This window comes from Silene latifolia, chromosome 6 (assembly GCF_048544455.1).
Source record: "Silene latifolia isolate original U9 population chromosome 6, ASM4854445v1, whole genome shotgun sequence".
NCBI classification, from domain to species: Eukaryota; Viridiplantae; Streptophyta; class Magnoliopsida; order Caryophyllales; family Caryophyllaceae; genus Silene; species Silene latifolia.
The window spans coordinates 132,203,333-132,222,436 of record NC_133531.1 but is presented as its reverse complement, the minus strand read 5'-3'; the positions used below and the strand labels follow the sequence as shown (position 1 = coordinate 132,222,436).

Below are 19,104 nucleotides of genomic sequence, written 5' to 3'. Positions count from 1 at the left end.
TGTAAATAAAGTAAAAAATAAAATCAATAATATTACAAATTTAAAAATTCTTTTATTACATAACTTCGGTCCATGGTCCGGTCCGCGGTCTATTCGGGTTGGTCCAGGACCGGAACGAAGACCAAAGTAGAGTAAATAGGTGGACCGTGGACCGGACCAAACAAAATTCGGTCCGATCTGGTCCGGGCCAAATGGTCCGGTCCGGACCACTGAGTGAACAACCCTATTGCTTAGACATACCATTTTTTAATAGAAGATAACCATCTTATATATATATATATAGGCGGGATCTCGTGAGTTGGGTTCTTACGGTGAGTTGTGAGTTGGAGAAATCTCAACCACTAGATCAAAAGAAATCAAGGGCTGAGATTAAATGATAAATTAGGAAAAAAAAAAGAAAAATCGAAAAATACAAAACCAGCTAAACATGAACAGAAACTGACATTCAACCAAAATTTCTTTCTCTCTCTACATCTCTCTTCAAACAAAAATTAAGAAACGCAAAGAGAAAACGCCGCCAATCAAATTCTCATCGAAAACCTAATACGATTACACAAATCAAACTGCAAAGGAACTACAGGTAACATATTTTCGAAATTAATGACGAATTCGTTGATTTTTATTGAATTGAATCGTTGATTCACATGCATGTTTTCTGATTAAAACATATTGATGTAAAAATCGTGAAATTCGTTGATTTTAATTGAATTGAATACTTGATTTTACTGTTTTCAGCTATAAAAGATGGAGAATGATATTAATAACAATTCAAACGAAGAAATCAACTCCACAGTAAATATGGAAACAGGTAATAACGATTCTTCTCTGTTTTCTCAGCTGTAGTTTATAATACTGTTATTGATTCTTATCTCTTTATCAGCACTGTTTATAATACATTTATTGAATTTTATCTTTTCTCACCAATATTCGATATTCTTGTATTGTCCGGCTTGTATTAGAGTAGAAAAAGAGTCTTTACTCTATTCGATATTAATGTACTATTATTGTAACAAAGATCAAAGAACATGATTATATTATTGTACCGTTATTGTGATATTATTGTAATATTATTGTGATATTATTGTGCAGTAGCATGAAAATATATGGCTTATAAAAGAGTAGCATAAAAAATTCAGTATTATCTGTATTATAATAGAGTAGAATCAGAGTACTGTTATTCTGATATTATTGTACTATTATTGTAAAAGTAGAGAAACATGATGATATTATTGTACTGTTATTCTGATATTATGGTGCTATTATTGTGATATTATTGTGCAGTAGCATCAAAATATACGGCTGATAAGAAAGTAGCATAAGAAAAACACATTTAGTATTATTGTGATGTAATTTATTGTCGTCTGCTTTCCCAAATTCTTTGTTATCATCTTTATTATTGTCACATTCTTTCGCAATGTTGATCTCTCCCCATGCTACTCTTGTTATTGTGATGTTATTGTCATTTTGTTGTCCACTGACTGTACTCATTATAATAATTTAATGTCCCAGATCTTTCTACTGTCTCTATTGTTGAAGACAATGCAATCTTAGCTATTGGGGATTCTTCTAATAACAATATATTCACCAGCCCAACTTGTTCAGACGAAGAAAACGATGAGTTTGTTCCAACTCTTCATTACAACAGTACACCCGGGGGTACTGAGCAGTGGGTAAGGACTGTTGAGAGTGATTTTACGCCTAAACGTGGCATGTTCTTTCTTACCTTAGAGGATGCCGTACAATTCTACAGCATATATTCATTGGCTTGCGGATTTGATGTGAGAAGGTACACAAATGCGAAATATATGGGGGGCGTCAACGTCAAATCACTGGTCTATAACAGACAGGGGTATAGAGATATGAAAAGAAAACTGCGACTTGAAGCCATAAATCACGAAGCTGCTAATTTGAGTACAGTAGAGAACAAAGAGCGACGAATTAGACAACCAAAGAAGCATGCTCTGACAAGGTGTGGCTGCAAGGCGCATATGAGGTTGAGAACCTATGAAAAAATTGACGACAGACCGGCTGGATATATTGTGGACGTCTTTGTAGACGTTCACAATCACTCTCTTTACTCTGTCAAAAATAGAGAGTTCCAAAAGCTGTTAAGGGACGTCCATGATTACATTAAGAGGACCATTATTGATCATACTAAGCTAAACATAGGTCCAACATTGAGTTTCAGAATTCTCAAGGACTACTCAAATGGTTATCAGAATATCGGTGCCTCTTTGCTAGACTTCAAAAACTTCAAACAAAATATCAAGTGTTACATTGGGGATAAGGATGCTAAAATGTTCATTGGGCATTTCAAAATGCTGGCTGAAACAAACGGGTTCTATTTTGCTTATGATCAGGATGATAACAAATGCTTGACGAAGGTTATTTGGGCTGATAAGGAAGGGATAAACAACTACAAGTTATATGGAGATACGATCTCGTTTGACCCTACTTATGGGACAAACAAATATTTCATGGTGTTTACTCCGTTCACCGGAGTAGACCACAACAAGAAGACGGTAACTTTTGCAGCTGGATTACTTGACTTCGAGAGTGAGGATTCATTTGAGTGGATTTTTACAAAATTCCTCGAAGCAATGGGGCAGCAGCAACCTCAGTGTATAATAACAGACCAATGCCCTGGAATTAAAAAGGCATGCCCAAATGTTTTCAAGAATTCTGTGCACAAGTACTGCATGTGGCATATCATCCAGAAAGTGCCTGAGAAGGTGGGAAGAGCAATCTGCAATGACACGGAATTTATGACAGACATAAATGCCGTTGTTTGGGATGTCGACTTAGAACCAGAAGAATTTGAACAAAACTGGAAAATTGTTATTGAAGCACATGGTATGCAAAGCAACCGGTGGTTGAAGTATGTATTCGCAATCAGACAAAAGTGGATACCGGCTTACTTTCGCGATCTGCCTCTAGGTTGTTTGCTGCGGACAACCCAGAGATCCGAAAGTTCAAACAGCTATTTCAAAAGGTTTGAAAGCCACTTTGGAACCCTTGTCGAGTTCTGGATGAGGTACAATTATGCAATAGAACAACAAAGGCGAATGGACTCTGCCAACGAGCATAGTATGCTCGAGAAAGTAGGACCAATGAAGGTAGAGATGCATGCCTCACTTATCTACACACATCCTATCTTTGCAGACTTTCAAAAAGAAGTCAAACATGCGATATGCAGCATGGGAGTCGCGGGTTTCACAGCAGTAGGGGTGGTGGAGTACCATGACGTTCGTGATGGACTGAAGCACATAAACTTTCGAGTGGAATTTAACACCAAAACTAACGAGAGCAAATGTGCATGTAAGCTGTTTGAGAGGCATGTCATTGTCTGTCGGCATATACTGTGGGTGTGGAATGGTAAGCAGGTACACAAGATACCTGAACCTTATGTCCTTGCTTGATGGACAAAGAAATCCTACATGCCAATTGTCCAAGATGAAAATGGAAAGGTCATAGAAGACATTGACGAAGCTGACATCAAGAAAGCTGAGATGTCAAAGGTTTGGTCTGAGATTTATGCAACTGTCGGGGTGATGGACAATTATGCTACGGTTAAACAGATGAAGCAACTGCAGAAAACCCTGAGATAGTTCAGGGAGAACATCACAAGACCAATTGAACCGAAAACTAAACACCAGGAAATCGAGGATCTTCTTGGCATCATAGCTTCAAATGATATTGACCTTCGACCGCCAAACAAGGCCAAGAATAAGGGCAGTGGCAAAAGATTGAGGTCGTCGAAAGAAAAGGCCAAGAGCAAGCCAGAAAAGAGGAAGCGAAGATGCGGTAACTGCAAGAAGTGGGTGAACCATAACAGTAGAACTTGTAATCTTCCTTTTGCTGAAAGTCCCCCTTCTGATGACGATGATGAAGAAGAATCAGAAACTGAAGAGGTATGAATCTGAACTATTACTCTCCTACTATTCTAATATTATCCTGTTATTCTGCTGTTATTCCCCTATTATTCCGGTGTTACTCTGTTATTCTGCTGCTGTTATGTTATTCTACTGTTATTCTGCTATTAATGTGTTGTTATTTTTGCTCTAATTGTTACGTTACCTCAATGACAAATACTAAGAAAAAATTGCAGGATTATGAATCAGATGCATGAACTGAGAAAGACAAAAGAGACGCAAAAAGACAACGGCTACGATGAAGACCTCGCGTAAATGTCAAAGACTTTTACTATTTGTCATTGTTTGAATTACATTTTATCCTAAAATGTTTGTTCCGGGTGTGATTACGGAGCAGTGTTGTTACCACGTGAGCTTATTGAATGATGACTTTGCCTGACTCTTCCTTTCGGCCTCTCCTGAAACAATGAACAAACTGAGGGCTCGGCTTGGTACCGAGCGTACTCACTCCGACGCTCAAGTCAGTAAACTTAAAGGGATTAAGTTGTGTGTTACTTGGCAAAGTATGTTGTAGAGAGATAAGGGAGTTTATACCAGATTATAAGTGGTTTAGGTTATATTTTGGATCCTTTTCTCGTTGAGAGAAGTGGAGTATTTATAGACTTTCACCTTTTGTCACGTAGTGGCCAAGTGGCCAAGTGGCTAGCAGGTGGAAAGACCGTTTTACCCTCGGCCGATGGACCCATGGCAGGCCGGCCGAGGGGTCTTGGATATGAGTACGCGGATATGTATCCCGGCTGGCTAGTTGTCCTAGCCGAGACCCAAGTGACAGACCGACAGACTTCATCGGTTAGGCTGTCTAATATGTTTGACTTGATGTGGATATCTTTGACCTTGCTCAATATGTTGACTCGGTCAGCGGGTGCAGAATATGCCCCATCAATTTGCCCCCAGCGTAGTCTATGCCGTGGTATGGACCTTCGATGAGTGTTGAGCGTATTCTGCGCAAGTTAAATTTCTTCCCCGGCTTCTTCTTCCTTGGCTTAGTTCTGCTTAGGCCGTATCATATCATATCCCTCCTCCACATGGATGTGTAATGGACATCAGATGTGGAAAAGAAAATGGCGCTGGCTGAGACCGAGGTTGTGAGTGCCGTGTGCTTTTGATTGCCCCCACGCCGGTGCTGCCAAGCTTGGTTGAACAGCGGGCCGTTTGGCAAGTAGATACCAAGGAGCGTTTTGAAGAAGATACGTCGATTGGCATTCTGTCAAGGAGCGTGTTGAAGAAGTTTGGTAACTGTTGTGTCGATTGACATTCCGTGGCTGCATGCGTGACACGTGTCCTGGTGTCGGTTGGTGGACGTTTCGTGTGCCTTGCTCTGATTGGTCAGTTTCGTGGGCTTTGCTCTATAAATAGAGCAGTTAGCCCTTGATTTTGGCCACCAAAAATTCACTTTCTCGAAAATTTTTTTTTCCCTCTCTTAGTTTTTCGAAGGAACTTCTCTCTAGTCTTCAAAGCGTTTAGTCGGCGTAACACTTTTCCAAGGTAAACAAACAAATTTTTCAACTTTTTATTTGTCAAGTTTTTGTTGTCATTATGTCTTCTGCTAATGCCGGAGCCAGTACTTCTACGCCGGGGGGCGAATCGTCGCGTCCTGATGAAGAGGAGGCATTGGCCGCCACCCCGATAGGGTTTGGGGGTCCCAGGTCTCCTTCTCCTGAAATTGATAAGCAATTTTTGGAGGGTATTGATGATGATGATGATGATGTTGATGATGATGATGAGGCGACCCCTTCTGTCGTAAAGAGGCCGCTTGTTTTGCATCACGGTGATGCCTGCTCGATCGGTCCTAATTGTGCCTGGACAAATAAGTTCGCTAGCTGCTCCGGTTCTGAGCTTTTTGAACACCATTACTCCTTTGGCAGGGAGTATAAAATTGTTATTCCTGGGGAAGGTCAGGCGGTCTGTTGCCCTCCCAAGGGCTGTATCGGCGTATACATCAGACACCTGGAGTATGGGCTCCGGTTTCCTCTGAATGAATACGTTATGGCCATAATTAAAGCCATGAATGTCGCCGTGGCCCGACTGCATCCGTTGGCCATCAGGACGATTGTTGGTTTTGTATGGTTGTGTCTTTTCAAAGGGGAGGTCCCAACGGTGAACCTCTTCCGCCGGCTCCACCATCTTAGACAGACTACCCAAGCCGGCTCGGGGTGGTACAGCATACAGACTGAGCCGGGTTATATCACCGTCTCTAAGCTTACTTCTTGCAAGGACTGGAAGGGGCGGTGGGTATACGTTGAGGTTCCGGAGGATTATCCACTGCCCCGGTCCTTTCAGCACCGTGTCAACTTGCGGTGTGAGAATCGGGGGGAGCGTGAAAAGTATGTCTCCCGGAGTAAGCTCAAGATGGACGCCAGCAAGGTCTATCTTAATGAGGATGAGAAGCGGGCGATGAGGCTGTTTGAGGCCGAGAAGAATGGGACGCCGAAGTGATGGATGCCCCCGACGCAGATCGTTCTTCAGGATGAGCTGCTCTGCCACGTCGGCCTCATACCGGCCCTCGAACGGGGTGAGTAGGGTCCGTGTGAGGCCCACCTTTGCTTTTTATGTTTCTGTACTTGAACTTTGGTTTCATTTCTTTCGTTTACCTCTTGCTTTGGTTCTTTTGCAGACCGTTTTGGCCCGGATCTGTCTGAGGAGATCCTAAAGAAGTTGGGGCTTGACAAGGCCGGGAACGTTGTTGAGCTGCATCCTAAGGCTGATTCGCGTGATCGCAGGCCGGCCCCCAACGAACTTATGGACCAGCAGTTGAAGAAACTGGATGTGGCGGCGGCTCAGGCGAGGATCGGCGGACGTGTGCCGCGCCGAACACCGAAGACAATTACTACGGTGGCCACGGCGTCAACTCCAGCCCAATCCTCGATCCCCGAAGTCCAAAAGGAGCAGGTGGTGGTCGTCGATATTATCGATGAGGAGGTCACCGTTGCGAAGGGTCCTCCTCCTTCAAAGAAGAGAAAAGAATCGATGCCTGCTACCACCGTAACTGAGGCAGGGGGTCACTCAGCCGTCCCTTCATTTAAGAAGGTCCAGACTGGTACGGATCTAACCCATGGCTCGGATTTAGGTGGTTCTTTAGGCATTCCCGATGATAGGCTCTCTGACGTGTCAATGACTTTTGACATGGATGCTCTGTCTGAGTTTTTTGTAGATCAACCGCTGCCGGCTGACCCTCTCACTGAACGGCGATCGGAGAAGCGGCCAAAGCAGACGGGCAATCAAAATGTCGTCGTCGACTCCTCTTTCTCGAAGCCTTCCCCTGCTCAGCTTGTGGCGGAAGACACAAGGTTGTGCAAGACGCTGGCTAAGTGGAATGAACTAGCCGGCGCTCATATTATGGAGCAAGAAACGGTCATGGCTCGAGCTGCCCCTGCGGTTGAACGACTTAGGCTCGATCTTGCCGCTGCTAAGAAGGAGGCCGAAAGAGCCAAGGCTGAGGCTGCGGTGGCCGAACAGAAGCTTAGGGAGGACGCTGAAAAGGCGGTCCTAGCTGAGAGAGCCAAGGCTGAGGCTGCCGTGGATGACGCCGCCAAGCTGCGGGAGGAGCGGGACAAGCTTCATGGAGCTTATGACGCCGCGGTTGGTAAGAGGGAAGAATGGAAGTCTCTGTATTCGGCTCAGTCGCAGGCACATAGGGACACAAGGGCCATCCTCGCCCAGAGGGAGAAGGACATTGAGACGCTCCAAACTGAGGTCATCCCTATCATGTGTGCCCAGTACCGGGACCAGGCCGAAGAAACCACCAGGGAAGCAATCAGAGAGCTCTTTCCTGTGGCAAAAATTTGACCAGCTGCTTGATGATAAGGCGGCTGCTGCGGAGGCAAAGGCTGCGGAGGAGGCAGAGGCGAAGAAGGCCGCTGAGGAGGCTGCGGAGAAGGCGGCCCATGCTTTGAAAAAGGTGAAGGCGGCCAGGAGGAAGGCGAAAAGCGAAGGCAGCTGGCTACCCAGTCGGCTTCGGGTCGCCCACTAAAAATGATCTTTGCTTTAGCTGGTGTTGGCAAAGAACAAGCATAGGGAGACGGGCGGTCGTCACCGGATTCACCCGGCCCTTCTGACAGTTTCAGCTGTTCGGGGGCCAACTATTGAGCCTTTCCTCCCTGCCATCTCTTTTGGCGCTTTCAATTCCTATGTCCGTAACCTTTTGCTGTACTTTTTGTTTTTCTTGTTCAAACATTGGTAGGTTGTGTTTAGGCTATCCCTTGTGGGGACGGCCGTCGTCTTCTTTCTTGTACTACCTGTAAACATTTCAATAAGAGTTTGTTTCTTTTGCCTCCGGCTTGGCCGAGGTCTTTATCTCATTCTCATCTGAGTTGTCTTCTTACGTTATTAGTTGAGACCTTCGGCTTGGCCGACGCAGTTAGAATGCGTATCTCAACTGTACTTAACGTTTTTTTTTAAACATGTTGGCATGTTGGTCGCTTCCTCTTACGCGCACGGTCTTAGCCGAGGCGGTCAGATTTGCTATCCCAACCACCGTTGTGAACATGTTAGCGTATCAGTCGTTGTGTCCCCGTCACTCTTCGGGGTAACGGCCGAGGTGTTCGTATATGTAGACGTGTTGATCGCTTCCTCTTTCACTCTCGGTCTGGCCGAGGCGTTCGATTTGCGTCTCAACAGTGCTTATACGTTCCTAAGCAAGCTGGTCGTTGTGGCGAGTAACAACTTGCTGTTGGCAAGTCGCGTTTCCCTCGTCACTCCCGGCTTTGGCCGAGGCAACTGAGTTTACGTTTCGACTGCTCTCCGTATCTATAGACATATTGATTGCTTCCTCTGCCACTCCCGGATCTGTGAAATTTATTGATGAGGGTTTATGGTGGAGAATAAGGGTGGGACTTATTCTAATATGGTAAATTAGATGATTTGACCAAAATTTTAGGCTGAATTGAGTAGTACCCTGAATCTCCTATAAGTGCATATAACTGATGCGTGATTTTACGCAGAATAATATTGAGATATATATGGTATTGGCAAAGTGGAATCATTTCATATATTTTCCTAAAAGGCTTCCTTATTTGGCGTAAATTAATGAGTTGTTGCCTTTTTATGCATTGATTGATAATAATTAAAAATTAAAAATATTGATATATCGAGAGTCCATATTAATGCCACTGAAGCGGATAAGGATGATACTTTACGACATGTTAGTTGTAAGGTATTAAAGTGAATGAACACCTTAGTATTATTTTGAGTTTGACTTATAATGTCTAAATATCATATCATATCATATCATATACGGAGTATCATTTCCTTCAATCAAGATCATATGACGATATTCGTTGCTAACGAAAATAGGCATGGATTATTCTGATTAAAATACTACTCCATATTAGATTATTCAAGAAAGTAAAATTTTAATTATTTTTATAGTTTTTTTTTAGGAAATAAAACCCGAATTTCAAGGTAATAAAATATAGTCCTAAAATCAAGCAACTCTAATCAATTATGATTATATTGATACAATTTATGTTTTATAATTATAATCAGTTTTGGAATATTTTTGTTTCTGTTATGATATCAAATAAATTCGGCCACTGTACTTTTGTGTTAGGTAGGTACAAAGATTAAGAAATTTTAAATTTTTTTACTGAAAATCATCAATTGCTAAAGTCACGCATGAGAATATAAAAAGTCAATCAAATGTTTCCTTCTTTGGCTCCTAAGTAGACGTTTTGCATGGTTGTGGGTTGTAGCCCATTATTATATCGTATGATTTACTTCTGTATTTAGTTGCATTAATATCTTTTTCAAACGGACTAAAATATGGAGTATGCGGGAGATGATTGTTGTTTTCATATCTTAATTTTACGCATAAATATATCTTCTAAAATATGATTGTTGTTTTCAAACTAACTAAAAATATAAATTCATTTCATAAATTTTTCATAAAATATAAATTGACTCTATAAATATCTCCTAACATTATGTCAAAATTAAAATTGTTTCCATGATTGGGCCGTGAATGTTTTGTAAACTAAATTTCTCCTAAAATATATAATGGCTCCATAAATATATTTCCTAAAATCACGTCAAAATTATTTCCATGATTGGACAGTGAATGTTTTGTAAATTGTATTGGGCTTCTAAATATTTGGATGACATGTGGCGAGAAATTGGGGTGTGACACATGGCGATTAAAGGGGTAGCCGGTTGTTGCTTTAATATAATATATGATATAAAGGCAATGATCACAAGATCACAAATAATATAGATAGATAGATAGAAGTTAGAGTCTCTATAATCGCTCAAAAAAAGTTTTCTTTAATAATAAAAACTAGATTTAATGCCCGTGCGATGCACGAGCCTATTTGTAATATTCTATCATGAACTCCATACAATCTAGTAACATAAAAATGTTTTTTTTTTGTGCGAAGTAACAAAAAAATGTTAAAAAGCGTATTATTTAGGGTTATTTAATGAGAATAATCCATACTATGTCTCGTCTTCTCAAATTAATCCCAACTATACTTTAACCCATATTAATCCGATCTTTATACTCATTTTTCTTATACTGCACCAGCCTTATGTTAGACTTGTTATAACCGGTGAAGAGTGAACCTTTGTAGGTTTCTTTAAATCTTCATCTTCTTCAGTCTGTTTCGTTTTTCAATGTCTTTTTTTACCAGTAAACCCAGGAGCAACTAATCCCATTTTTTTTTACCTCTTTATTTGCATGACTCGCGTGATCTTAATCCTATTTGTCTTCAAATATCTCATTGAAACTTTAATTATTTTCCCCAAATTTCTCAATTCAATCAAAAACCCATTAATTATTTCTTCAAACACTAACTACCCATTACTCAATTTCCCCATAAAATCTAGGGTTGTCAAAATTTGATATATCTTTAGATTTGCTACAACCGTTTTACTTTAGTAATTTTCACTTATCTACTCTTTATAGTTATTGTACTCCACTTTTTACTCACCTACTATCATCTCCGTCCTTCATCATCTCTCTAATTCGTCATTCGTCAGACGCCATTGTAGTAGAATCAACGGAGAAGGTAAAAGAAAATTCGATTTTGATTTTTCATCTGGGGTTTTAGATTGAGAGGATTTTGGAGGTCTCAGTGGGTGGTAATTCAAATTATTCTGCTCCTTTGGTTACGCAACTTCAATGAGAATTCAATAGTCACTGTTAGAACATAAGGCAGAGAATCTGGGCAGCTGTGACTCTGTGAGGTGAATGTCGATGTGAAGATTAGCATTGTGACAACTTCAAAACAAGTGTATATTATGGGAATGCTGGTGTATATGGGGTTCATTGAGTTTTGATTGTTTGAAGATTGGTAAAGAAGGAAGATGATGGATGATAAAGATTGGTAAATTAGGTGAGAACAAAGAAACAAAAATGGTGGTTCAAATAATAAAAGGGGAAAGGGGTAACTTGTTTAACATGTTGCCCTTCCAATAAAGCGATATAAGAAAAATGAGTGTAAAGATCGGATTGATACGGGTTAAAGTATGGTTGTGATTAATTTGAGAAGACGAGGCATACTTTGGATTATTCTTATTAAATAACCATATTATTTAAGTGGGGAGGAGATAGATGTCTAAAAGTGATCAACAAAAGATGGATAAAATATTGCTTATTTTTTACGGAGTATGTTATTACAGTTTTACGTGAATGGCTTAACTTATGATTTTATGTAAGGCCGTTGTACGCAAAACTAACTGTTATAATTATATTTACATGTATAGTTGTATGCGTGCGCTAAAAAAAGTCCATAAATTTAGGTTAATGTCTAACCATTTATTTGGTTCCAAATTCATGAGGAAATCTCAATTTCTACACAATTAACAAACTACTTATTTAACCTTCCATACCTAAGTTGAAGTTCCAAAATATTTTAAAAGTTCATTTTCAATCTAACAACATTTGTCCAATTCACATAGATTTCAAGTTCATATGAATTTAGTTTTAATGAGAATTCTATATTCCTATAGTAAACCACACAATTTCGTCCTTCGTTTATAACTTTTAAAACGCCCGGGACTCCTACGTACAAACCTATAAACATTTATTGTTGAGTTTTTATGGTAGGAAGTAATCTATTTGTAATTAGTCGCATCACGCATGATTATTTACGTAGTAGTCTTTGAAAAATAGCTCTCACCAAATTTCAGTTTTAGTCAAGCTATTTTGTGGTATATGTTGTAGCTTTAATATAAGCGTATTTCTCGATTTTGATCAAAACATGTAAAAAGATGCCTGATATATGTAGTATACATAGTACAATTTGGCTCGTCCTTTTTCCCCTTCAAACGCTCTCTTTCATATTATCCAAAAAAAACACTCCGTATTTTCATTAAAAAAAAAATTACATAAATCCTCGCATAAATACCCTTTTGTTAATTAGATTTTAACAAAAAAAAAAAACTCAAACGTATCAATGTATATGTACTCTATATGTTAATAAGAAATCCATGATAAGCTATTGGACGAGAATATTGTGGAGTCAACACAATATTCTAGGCTATCTTTACGTAATCAATTCCTAGTTTACAGTAGGTTGTTTAGGTAACAATATATTATTGTTATCTCCTATTGTATTATAAAAGAGAGCTTTGATTATCAATAAAACAAAACAGTTTACTTCTCTAATTACTTTCTCCTACTTTACGTTTCTATCATGGTATCAGAGCCCATGGTTGAAAAAACTAAAACAAAGACCTGGGCATGAAAAATAGAAAAAGAAAAAACTGGGCCAAAAAATTGCAGTTGGACAAAAGACTTAAAAAAGATCCAATCTGCCGGAACAGGGACCTCACATGTGAGGGGGAGTGTCAAGATACAGCTTACCCATGATAAAAAGGCACATGTGAGTGTCCCACATCGGAAAAAGAGGAGAGAGTTGTCTATCATATAAACCAAGGAGTTACTCCACCCATTGCCAATTGGTTTTGGGATGGAACCTCCTTGGACTTATCAGCCGGACTCTCTCTTCTCTATGCGGGTGCGGCCCAGGCCCGATAACGGAACTTATCATGGTATCAGAGCCCACATGACCGCAGCTTTGCGGGTCGTTCGTTACCTCAAAGGTAGTCCCGGTCAGGGAGTGTTGCTTCGCTCTAATAGTTCCTTGACGGTTTCAGGTTGGTGTGATTCGGATTGGGGTAAATGTCCTCTGTCTCGTCGCTCTGTTTCAGGATGGTTTGTCTTTCTTGGTGACTCTCCCATATCATGGAAGACTAAGAAGCAACAAACCGTGTCCTTGTCCTCAGCTGAAGCCGAATACCGCTCTATGGTTGCTGTTGTGTGTGAACTAAAGTGGCTAAAAGGCTTGTTAACAACTTTGGGTGTGCCGATTTCCGAACCCATGAAGCTGTTTTGTGATAGCCAATCAGCTATACACTTATCTCAGAATCCCGTTTTTCACGAGCGCACCAAGCATATCGAAATCGATTGCCATTTCGTTCGGGATGCTATTACGAGTCAGCTCGTCAAGCCGTTTCATGTTCCTACCACGGAACAAATTGCTGATATCTTCACCAAACCTCTAGGTGTTCGACAGTTTCATTACTTGCTTCACAAACTGGGCATTCTTGATCTTCATGCTCCAGTTTGAGGGGGGGTATTGGACGAGAATATTGTGGAGTCAACACAATATTCTAGGCTATCTTTACGTAATCAATTCCTAGTTTACAGTAGGTTGTTTAGGTAACAATATATTATTGTTATCTCCTATTGTATTATAAAAGAGAGCTTTGATTATCAATAAAACAAAACAGTTTACTTCTCTAATTACTTTCTCCTACTTTACGTTTCTATCATAAGCTTTACAAATTCATCCATTGTGCTCCATACTCAATTGGTCACAAGACACTCAATCGTAAGCGTGTGTTATAGCTTGTTCACAACACCAAGTGTGTGTCTGTTTCACGTGATAAAACCTGCACGCGTTAGTAAACTTGTATCTAACATCAAAAGTTTTTAAAGCACACCTACATTATTCGTGCAGAAATAGAGGGATTTTGTTGTACAACAGACTGACTCTTATTCTTAGTAATAGTAAGATTATCAAAGAATAGAGGTGCATCATCAAGAGAAGACTGAACTTGTGAATCAACCATCTGTGACTTGGGAATTACATTGATGTGAAACTCAATGTAACTTTTCAAGTGAAGTTACTATACTGAATTTTATAATCAAGTTAATGTTACACATGGGCATGAGCCACATTGTATGTGTCGAGAACCTAACACGATTCTTAAAAAGGCTGTTTGATTGAAAGGAGAACCGAAAGCATGGTGATCTTGTGGTCTAATCGATGCTTATTATTGTTCACAGTTTTAAACCTATAGCATTTACCTTGAGTCTTACTAAATCATATGAATAGGATTTAGGCGGAATCATTTTTTAAGGGTAGTACGAAGAAAGGAGTATGATGAAAGAGACCGGCGATATAGGATAGAGTAGTGAAGATTAATTGAAAATAGTTACAAACTCTTATTATTGCGTCTATTCGTGTTTGTAATAAATAAACTTGTGTACGAACACGAACACGAATAAAGCACTAACACAATCAACAAAAAAGTGACTATGTCAATAATGACCGAATAGTTATCGATATTTAAGATGAAAATGCGAATATATATAAAACGTAGTGTTGTAAAATTGGATGAAACATTGTATACAAACACAAACATATGTACAAACTAATAGATTAATTTATGCGTAGAAGTTATGACCTCCATGTATACTTACAACTCATTTACCACTACTATATATATGTTAATATTGCAATGTAAATAAATTTAAAGCACAAACCTTTTATGACGAGGGGGTTGAGTCCCCCCGGCCCATGCATTCCCGCACCACCACATGGACCATGTAAGCCACCCCTTCGGGGGCTGCGTGGTGATCATCGCCTAATCGTAGTCGAACCAGGACCTCTCAACTCCTGCATTTCTGCAAGCTTCAAGGTTTAACCCAGCTACCACTAGACTAACACCACTTGGTTATCTTACCTTATTTATCTTATGCTAACAAATTTCTACTTTTGTCTTCATCCTTCCCTAACATCAAACAGTTCCAAGACTATACAACTGGATGTACAATGAGCATTGTACATCCAAGGTTATTTTAGTCTTTTTCCAAATGCTTTTACAAAAAAAAAAATAACGTAATCCAATTTTGAATTCAATCCTCCTACTTTTTTATGACTGCTTCCATATTTTTCTAACTCCTCTCCATCTTTATCCACCATCCACTTAATGAATCATATTCTCCTTTAAATTATTATAATGGAACAAATCATATGACGTGACTCGTGAGGAAAAAAAAAATTTATCCAAAATTTTTAATACAAGAAAATAGTTGAAGCTCGTATACTTTTTACATTAGCTCATATTTTTATCTTTATAGCTCATATTCTTATGTGCTCGTATTTTAAAACTCTTGATCCTTTTAAGCTCGTATTCTTTTTAAATTAGCTCGTATTCTTATATTAATAGCTCATATTCTTATGCGGTAGTATTTTTAAACTCGTAATCCTTTAAACTCGTATTTTTTTTACATTAGCTCGTATTATTATCTTAATAGCTCGTATTCTCATGTGCTTGTATTTTTAAGTTCGTGATTCTTTTAAGCTCGTAATCTTTTTACATTAGCTCATATTCTTATCTTAATAGCTCGTATTCTTATATACTCGAATTTTTGAATTTGTATTCTTCTAATAATAGTTCGTATGATTGGTGTAGAAATTTACCTTAAAGTATTATTAGATCCATTTTTCCTTCTTGATGATGATGTAAATTGCTTCTCGTTCACCAAAATATTATTAGATGCGTTTTTCCTCCTTGATTATGATGTCAATTGATTTCTTTTCACCATATTAGAATCATAATTACGGATCGTTTAAGAGAAATTTAGAGAAGAGAAAGAGGGGGTAGGGTTTGTCGACTGAAGAGAAATCAGAATTAGGGAAAAATGGAGATGTGTAGAATTTTTTTTTGGGCTTAAATAGTTTAATATGTAATATATGGGCTTGATGTATCATGCTTCCTGTACAACAGGATGTATGATCTTATTTGTGATCTTCAAGTTCTTTCAACAACAAATCTGCACAATATATACAAATGATTTTTGTTAGTAAAAATAAGTATATAATCATTAATTTCTCATTAGAAAGAAATTTTATTTCACATGAAATAATTAAAACGACGAAAGCAAAACACATTCAAAAGGAAATATTTTGATGAGCAAATAGTAAGAGATGTAGAGCTGAAATATAAAGTATATATATATATAACATGTATAGGGTTGCAATTGTATTAGAATTGGTTATCTTCACGTAAACTTATGGCTTATGTTGTGTTTTGAGCTTATAGAACTCTATCTATTACTCTCTTATTTATTAGCAATTTACGTATGACTTGGTAAATAATGTTAGTTTTAGATTAGAATTCTTCTCAACTATGATCGCCTAACCAGATTCTTATAACTATATTACTAATATTATTATATTTTTATATTATCTATTGCTCGAATGTCTTTTAGAAAAGTTGGACTCTCTGTAATCGCTCGAAAAAAAAGCTTCCTTTAATAATATAGATAGATAGATAAATAAATAAATATTGATTCTCTATACTAATAGATCAAGTATGGATCGAGTCAGTCATGCGCCTCGGATCTAGTCTCTAGGTTTAAGTCGACTTGGAATCCCCTCACTCATTTCATTTCTCTCATCAACAATGGCGACAACCCCCATCACTAAAACCCTAACAACAACCCTATTCCTCCGCCCTTCTCTCAAACGCCTCTTCTCCAACGTCCCAACCATCACTCGCCCACCCACACTCCGACCAACCCGACCCGCCCGTCCCACCCTCCTTATCTCCAACTCAACCCGGTCCCTCGTTCCGTTTTCCGCCACCCGGTTCGACTCCATCCGATGCCGGGTCAACTCCCCACTCAATAACAACAACTCGGGTGGGTCCAACTCCAGTGACCGCCCGCCTACGGACTTTGAGTCGCCTCCTTCGGGTTGTGATTATGCACATTGGCTTATTCTTATGGATAAAACCGGTGACGAAGACGCGAGCAAACAGCAGATGATTGATGCTTATATTCAAACCCTTTCCAAAGTTGTTGGCAGGTTATTACTCATTTTAATGCAGATAGTTACTTTTATGGAGTTGGTTTGATTGCTTAATTTTAGGGTTTCTACCCCCTCCTTCGTAATCATTTGTTGGCCTTTTACTAAAATACCGCCAAGGAAGAATAGATAGATAAACATATGATTGGAATGTAGGGATTATATACATTCTTGATGTTTCATTTTATTTTTGAAGTTGAGGCGAATCGGCTATGGACATCATGGGAATGTATTAGGCCTTGACGAAATTAGGTGGGCTTGAAAATTTGAATTTTTCAGTTAAAATTATCACTTTTTTTGTTGTCTCCTTTAGTCCTTGTTTACCTTAATGCAATACAAGTTTCCTTGAATTCATCTGTGGATGTTCGCTTTCTCGTCTGTCCATTGCAGTTTTTGTTATTTAGCGACATACGAGTCTACGACAATATGTTTTTTAAAATTGCTTTATAAATTTCAATATGATTGATTACATTGTGTATATGAATGAATCAGTAAGGAAGAGGCGATTAAGAAGATTTACAATGTCTCCTGTGAGAGATACTTTGGGTTCGGTTGTGAAGTTGATGAAGAGACTGCAAAAAAGATGGAAGGTAATGTGGCTTTCTATGTTGGCTTGTTTATGCCGTTATATACTACTCCTAGTATGCATTTATTCATCTGGAAGTTGGTTTGCATGTAGGTTTGCCGGGTGTTCTTTTCGTTCTTCCGGATGCCTATGTTGATGAAGAGTACAAGGACTATGGAGGTAATATAGATAATTTCGTTTTTCATAGAATCCTTCCTAAGAAAAACAAAATGATACTTTTGATGATAAACTTAAATACTCATGAATTGTATTAACCAAACCTCATAGATATTATCTCATTTTACCATTTGATTTTAGTTATTAAGAGTGTTTACTTGAGAATATTTTCACAATCTATACAATAGTTGGTACTTTATAAAGATGATAATAGAAAATAGTTGTAGTAAATTAAATTTGATAAAATTTACACACTACATATATTTGGAGGGAGGAATTTATATTCGTATTAGTAGACCACCAAATTGGTGTAATGCAACTCACTACTAGTTCACTGTTGTCTAAAAAAAAAAAAAAACTCACTACTAGTTTGTAGTTTGTACATACATTTTAGACACTAAAATGTGCTATCCATCTTATTCTCTGCAGCGGAGCTGTTTGTTAATGGTGAAATCGTCCAGAGATCTCCAGAGAGGCAAAGGAGAGTTGAGACAGTTGCTCCAAGACATGGTGATAGGCCAAGATCTGGTGATAGAAGTCGTTATAAGATGAGGGAAACGGGGATGTAGTAAATTAGCCCCATAACTTATGTACTCTGTGCAATTCAATCCCCTAAGTTTCACTTGTAGTAAATTACTCTCATAAGTTTTTTAAAATGTGCAATTACCCCAAATCAATTTTTCTAGCATTGTTTTTAACTAAAACTTATTATTTACTATTATAAAAATCATTTTAAATATATCTATTAAAAATTAAATACGAGTAGAATATTTACATATTCACCAAAAATGTGAACCAAATTTAAGATCAAAAAAATTTGGGCATGTAACTTTTCATTGTAACTTCAGTAAAAAATAAAAATTCTCATTTTATGAATACTTTTTTTATCAAAAAAAATATATATTTGATTATGCTATCTAATAATTAGGAATTTTAGGAATAATATTTGCTCAATAATTTTGACTTTTAATAACAGTAAATATATTTAATTTAGTAAATTTCATTAATTTTATTATTAAAAATTAAATATGTGTTGAATTGCACATTAAGAGAAACTTATGGGGCTTATTTGCTACATTTATAAGTTAAGGGACTTAGGCCCTGTTCTTTTGGACTGAAATTGTCTGAACTGAACTTAACTTAATGGAGCTGAACTGATCGGAACTGAACTTAATGGAGCTGAACTGATCTGAACTGAACTGAACTGAACTGATCTGAACTGAACTGAACTAAACTGAACTGAAATAATAATAAAAAGATTATAATAATAATAATAATAATAAATATTATAATAAAAATAATACCAATAATAATAATAAATATTATTATAATA

The 19,104-nt window shown here is 38.2% G+C and overlaps 2 protein-coding genes across 2 annotated transcripts; both read left to right on the top strand.

The window, feature by feature from the left end:
• Positions 1–2,600: 2,600 nt before the first annotated feature.
• On the top strand, positions 2,601–4,129 carry LOC141588703 (protein FAR1-RELATED SEQUENCE 5-like). The gene is made up of 4 exons (XM_074410132.1): positions 2,601–3,383; positions 3,429–3,569; positions 3,657–3,911; positions 4,109–4,129. Exons 1-4 carry the CDS (start codon positions 2,601–2,603, stop codon positions 4,127–4,129), a joined length of 1,200 nt encoding a protein of 399 aa, XP_074266233.1.
• Positions 4,130–16,601: 12,472 nt separating this feature from the next.
• Positions 16,602–18,340, top strand: LOC141588702 (multiple organellar RNA editing factor 2, chloroplastic-like). The gene is made up of 4 exons (XM_074410130.1): positions 16,602–17,029; positions 17,522–17,619; positions 17,709–17,774; positions 18,201–18,340. The coding sequence occupies exons 1-4, from the start codon at positions 16,626–16,628 to the stop codon at positions 18,338–18,340; spliced, it is 708 nt and encodes a 235-aa protein (XP_074266231.1). The 5' UTR covers positions 16,602–16,625.
• Positions 18,341–19,104: the final 764 nt, after the last annotated feature.

Coding starts and splice junctions, on each gene's coding strand:
- LOC141588703 (XM_074410132.1), top strand. CDS start 2,601: ATGGGGCAGCAGCAACCTCAGTGTATAATAACAGACCAATGCCCTGGA. Junction 3,384..3,428: donor GGGTGTGGAATGGTAAGCAG/GTACACAAGATA, acceptor TGATGGACAAAG/AAATCCTACATGCCAATTGT. Junction 3,570..3,656: donor TGATGGACAATTATGCTACG/GTTAAACAGATG, acceptor ACTAAACACCAG/GAAATCGAGGATCTTCTTGG.
- LOC141588702 (XM_074410130.1), top strand. CDS start 16,626: ATGGCGACAACCCCCATCACTAAAACCCTAACAACAACCCTATTCCTC. Junction 17,030..17,521: donor CTTTCCAAAGTTGTTGGCAG/GTTATTACTCAT, acceptor TGAATGAATCAG/TAAGGAAGAGGCGATTAAGA. Junction 17,775..18,200: donor AGAGTACAAGGACTATGGAG/GTAATATAGATA, acceptor TATTCTCTGCAG/CGGAGCTGTTTGTTAATGGT.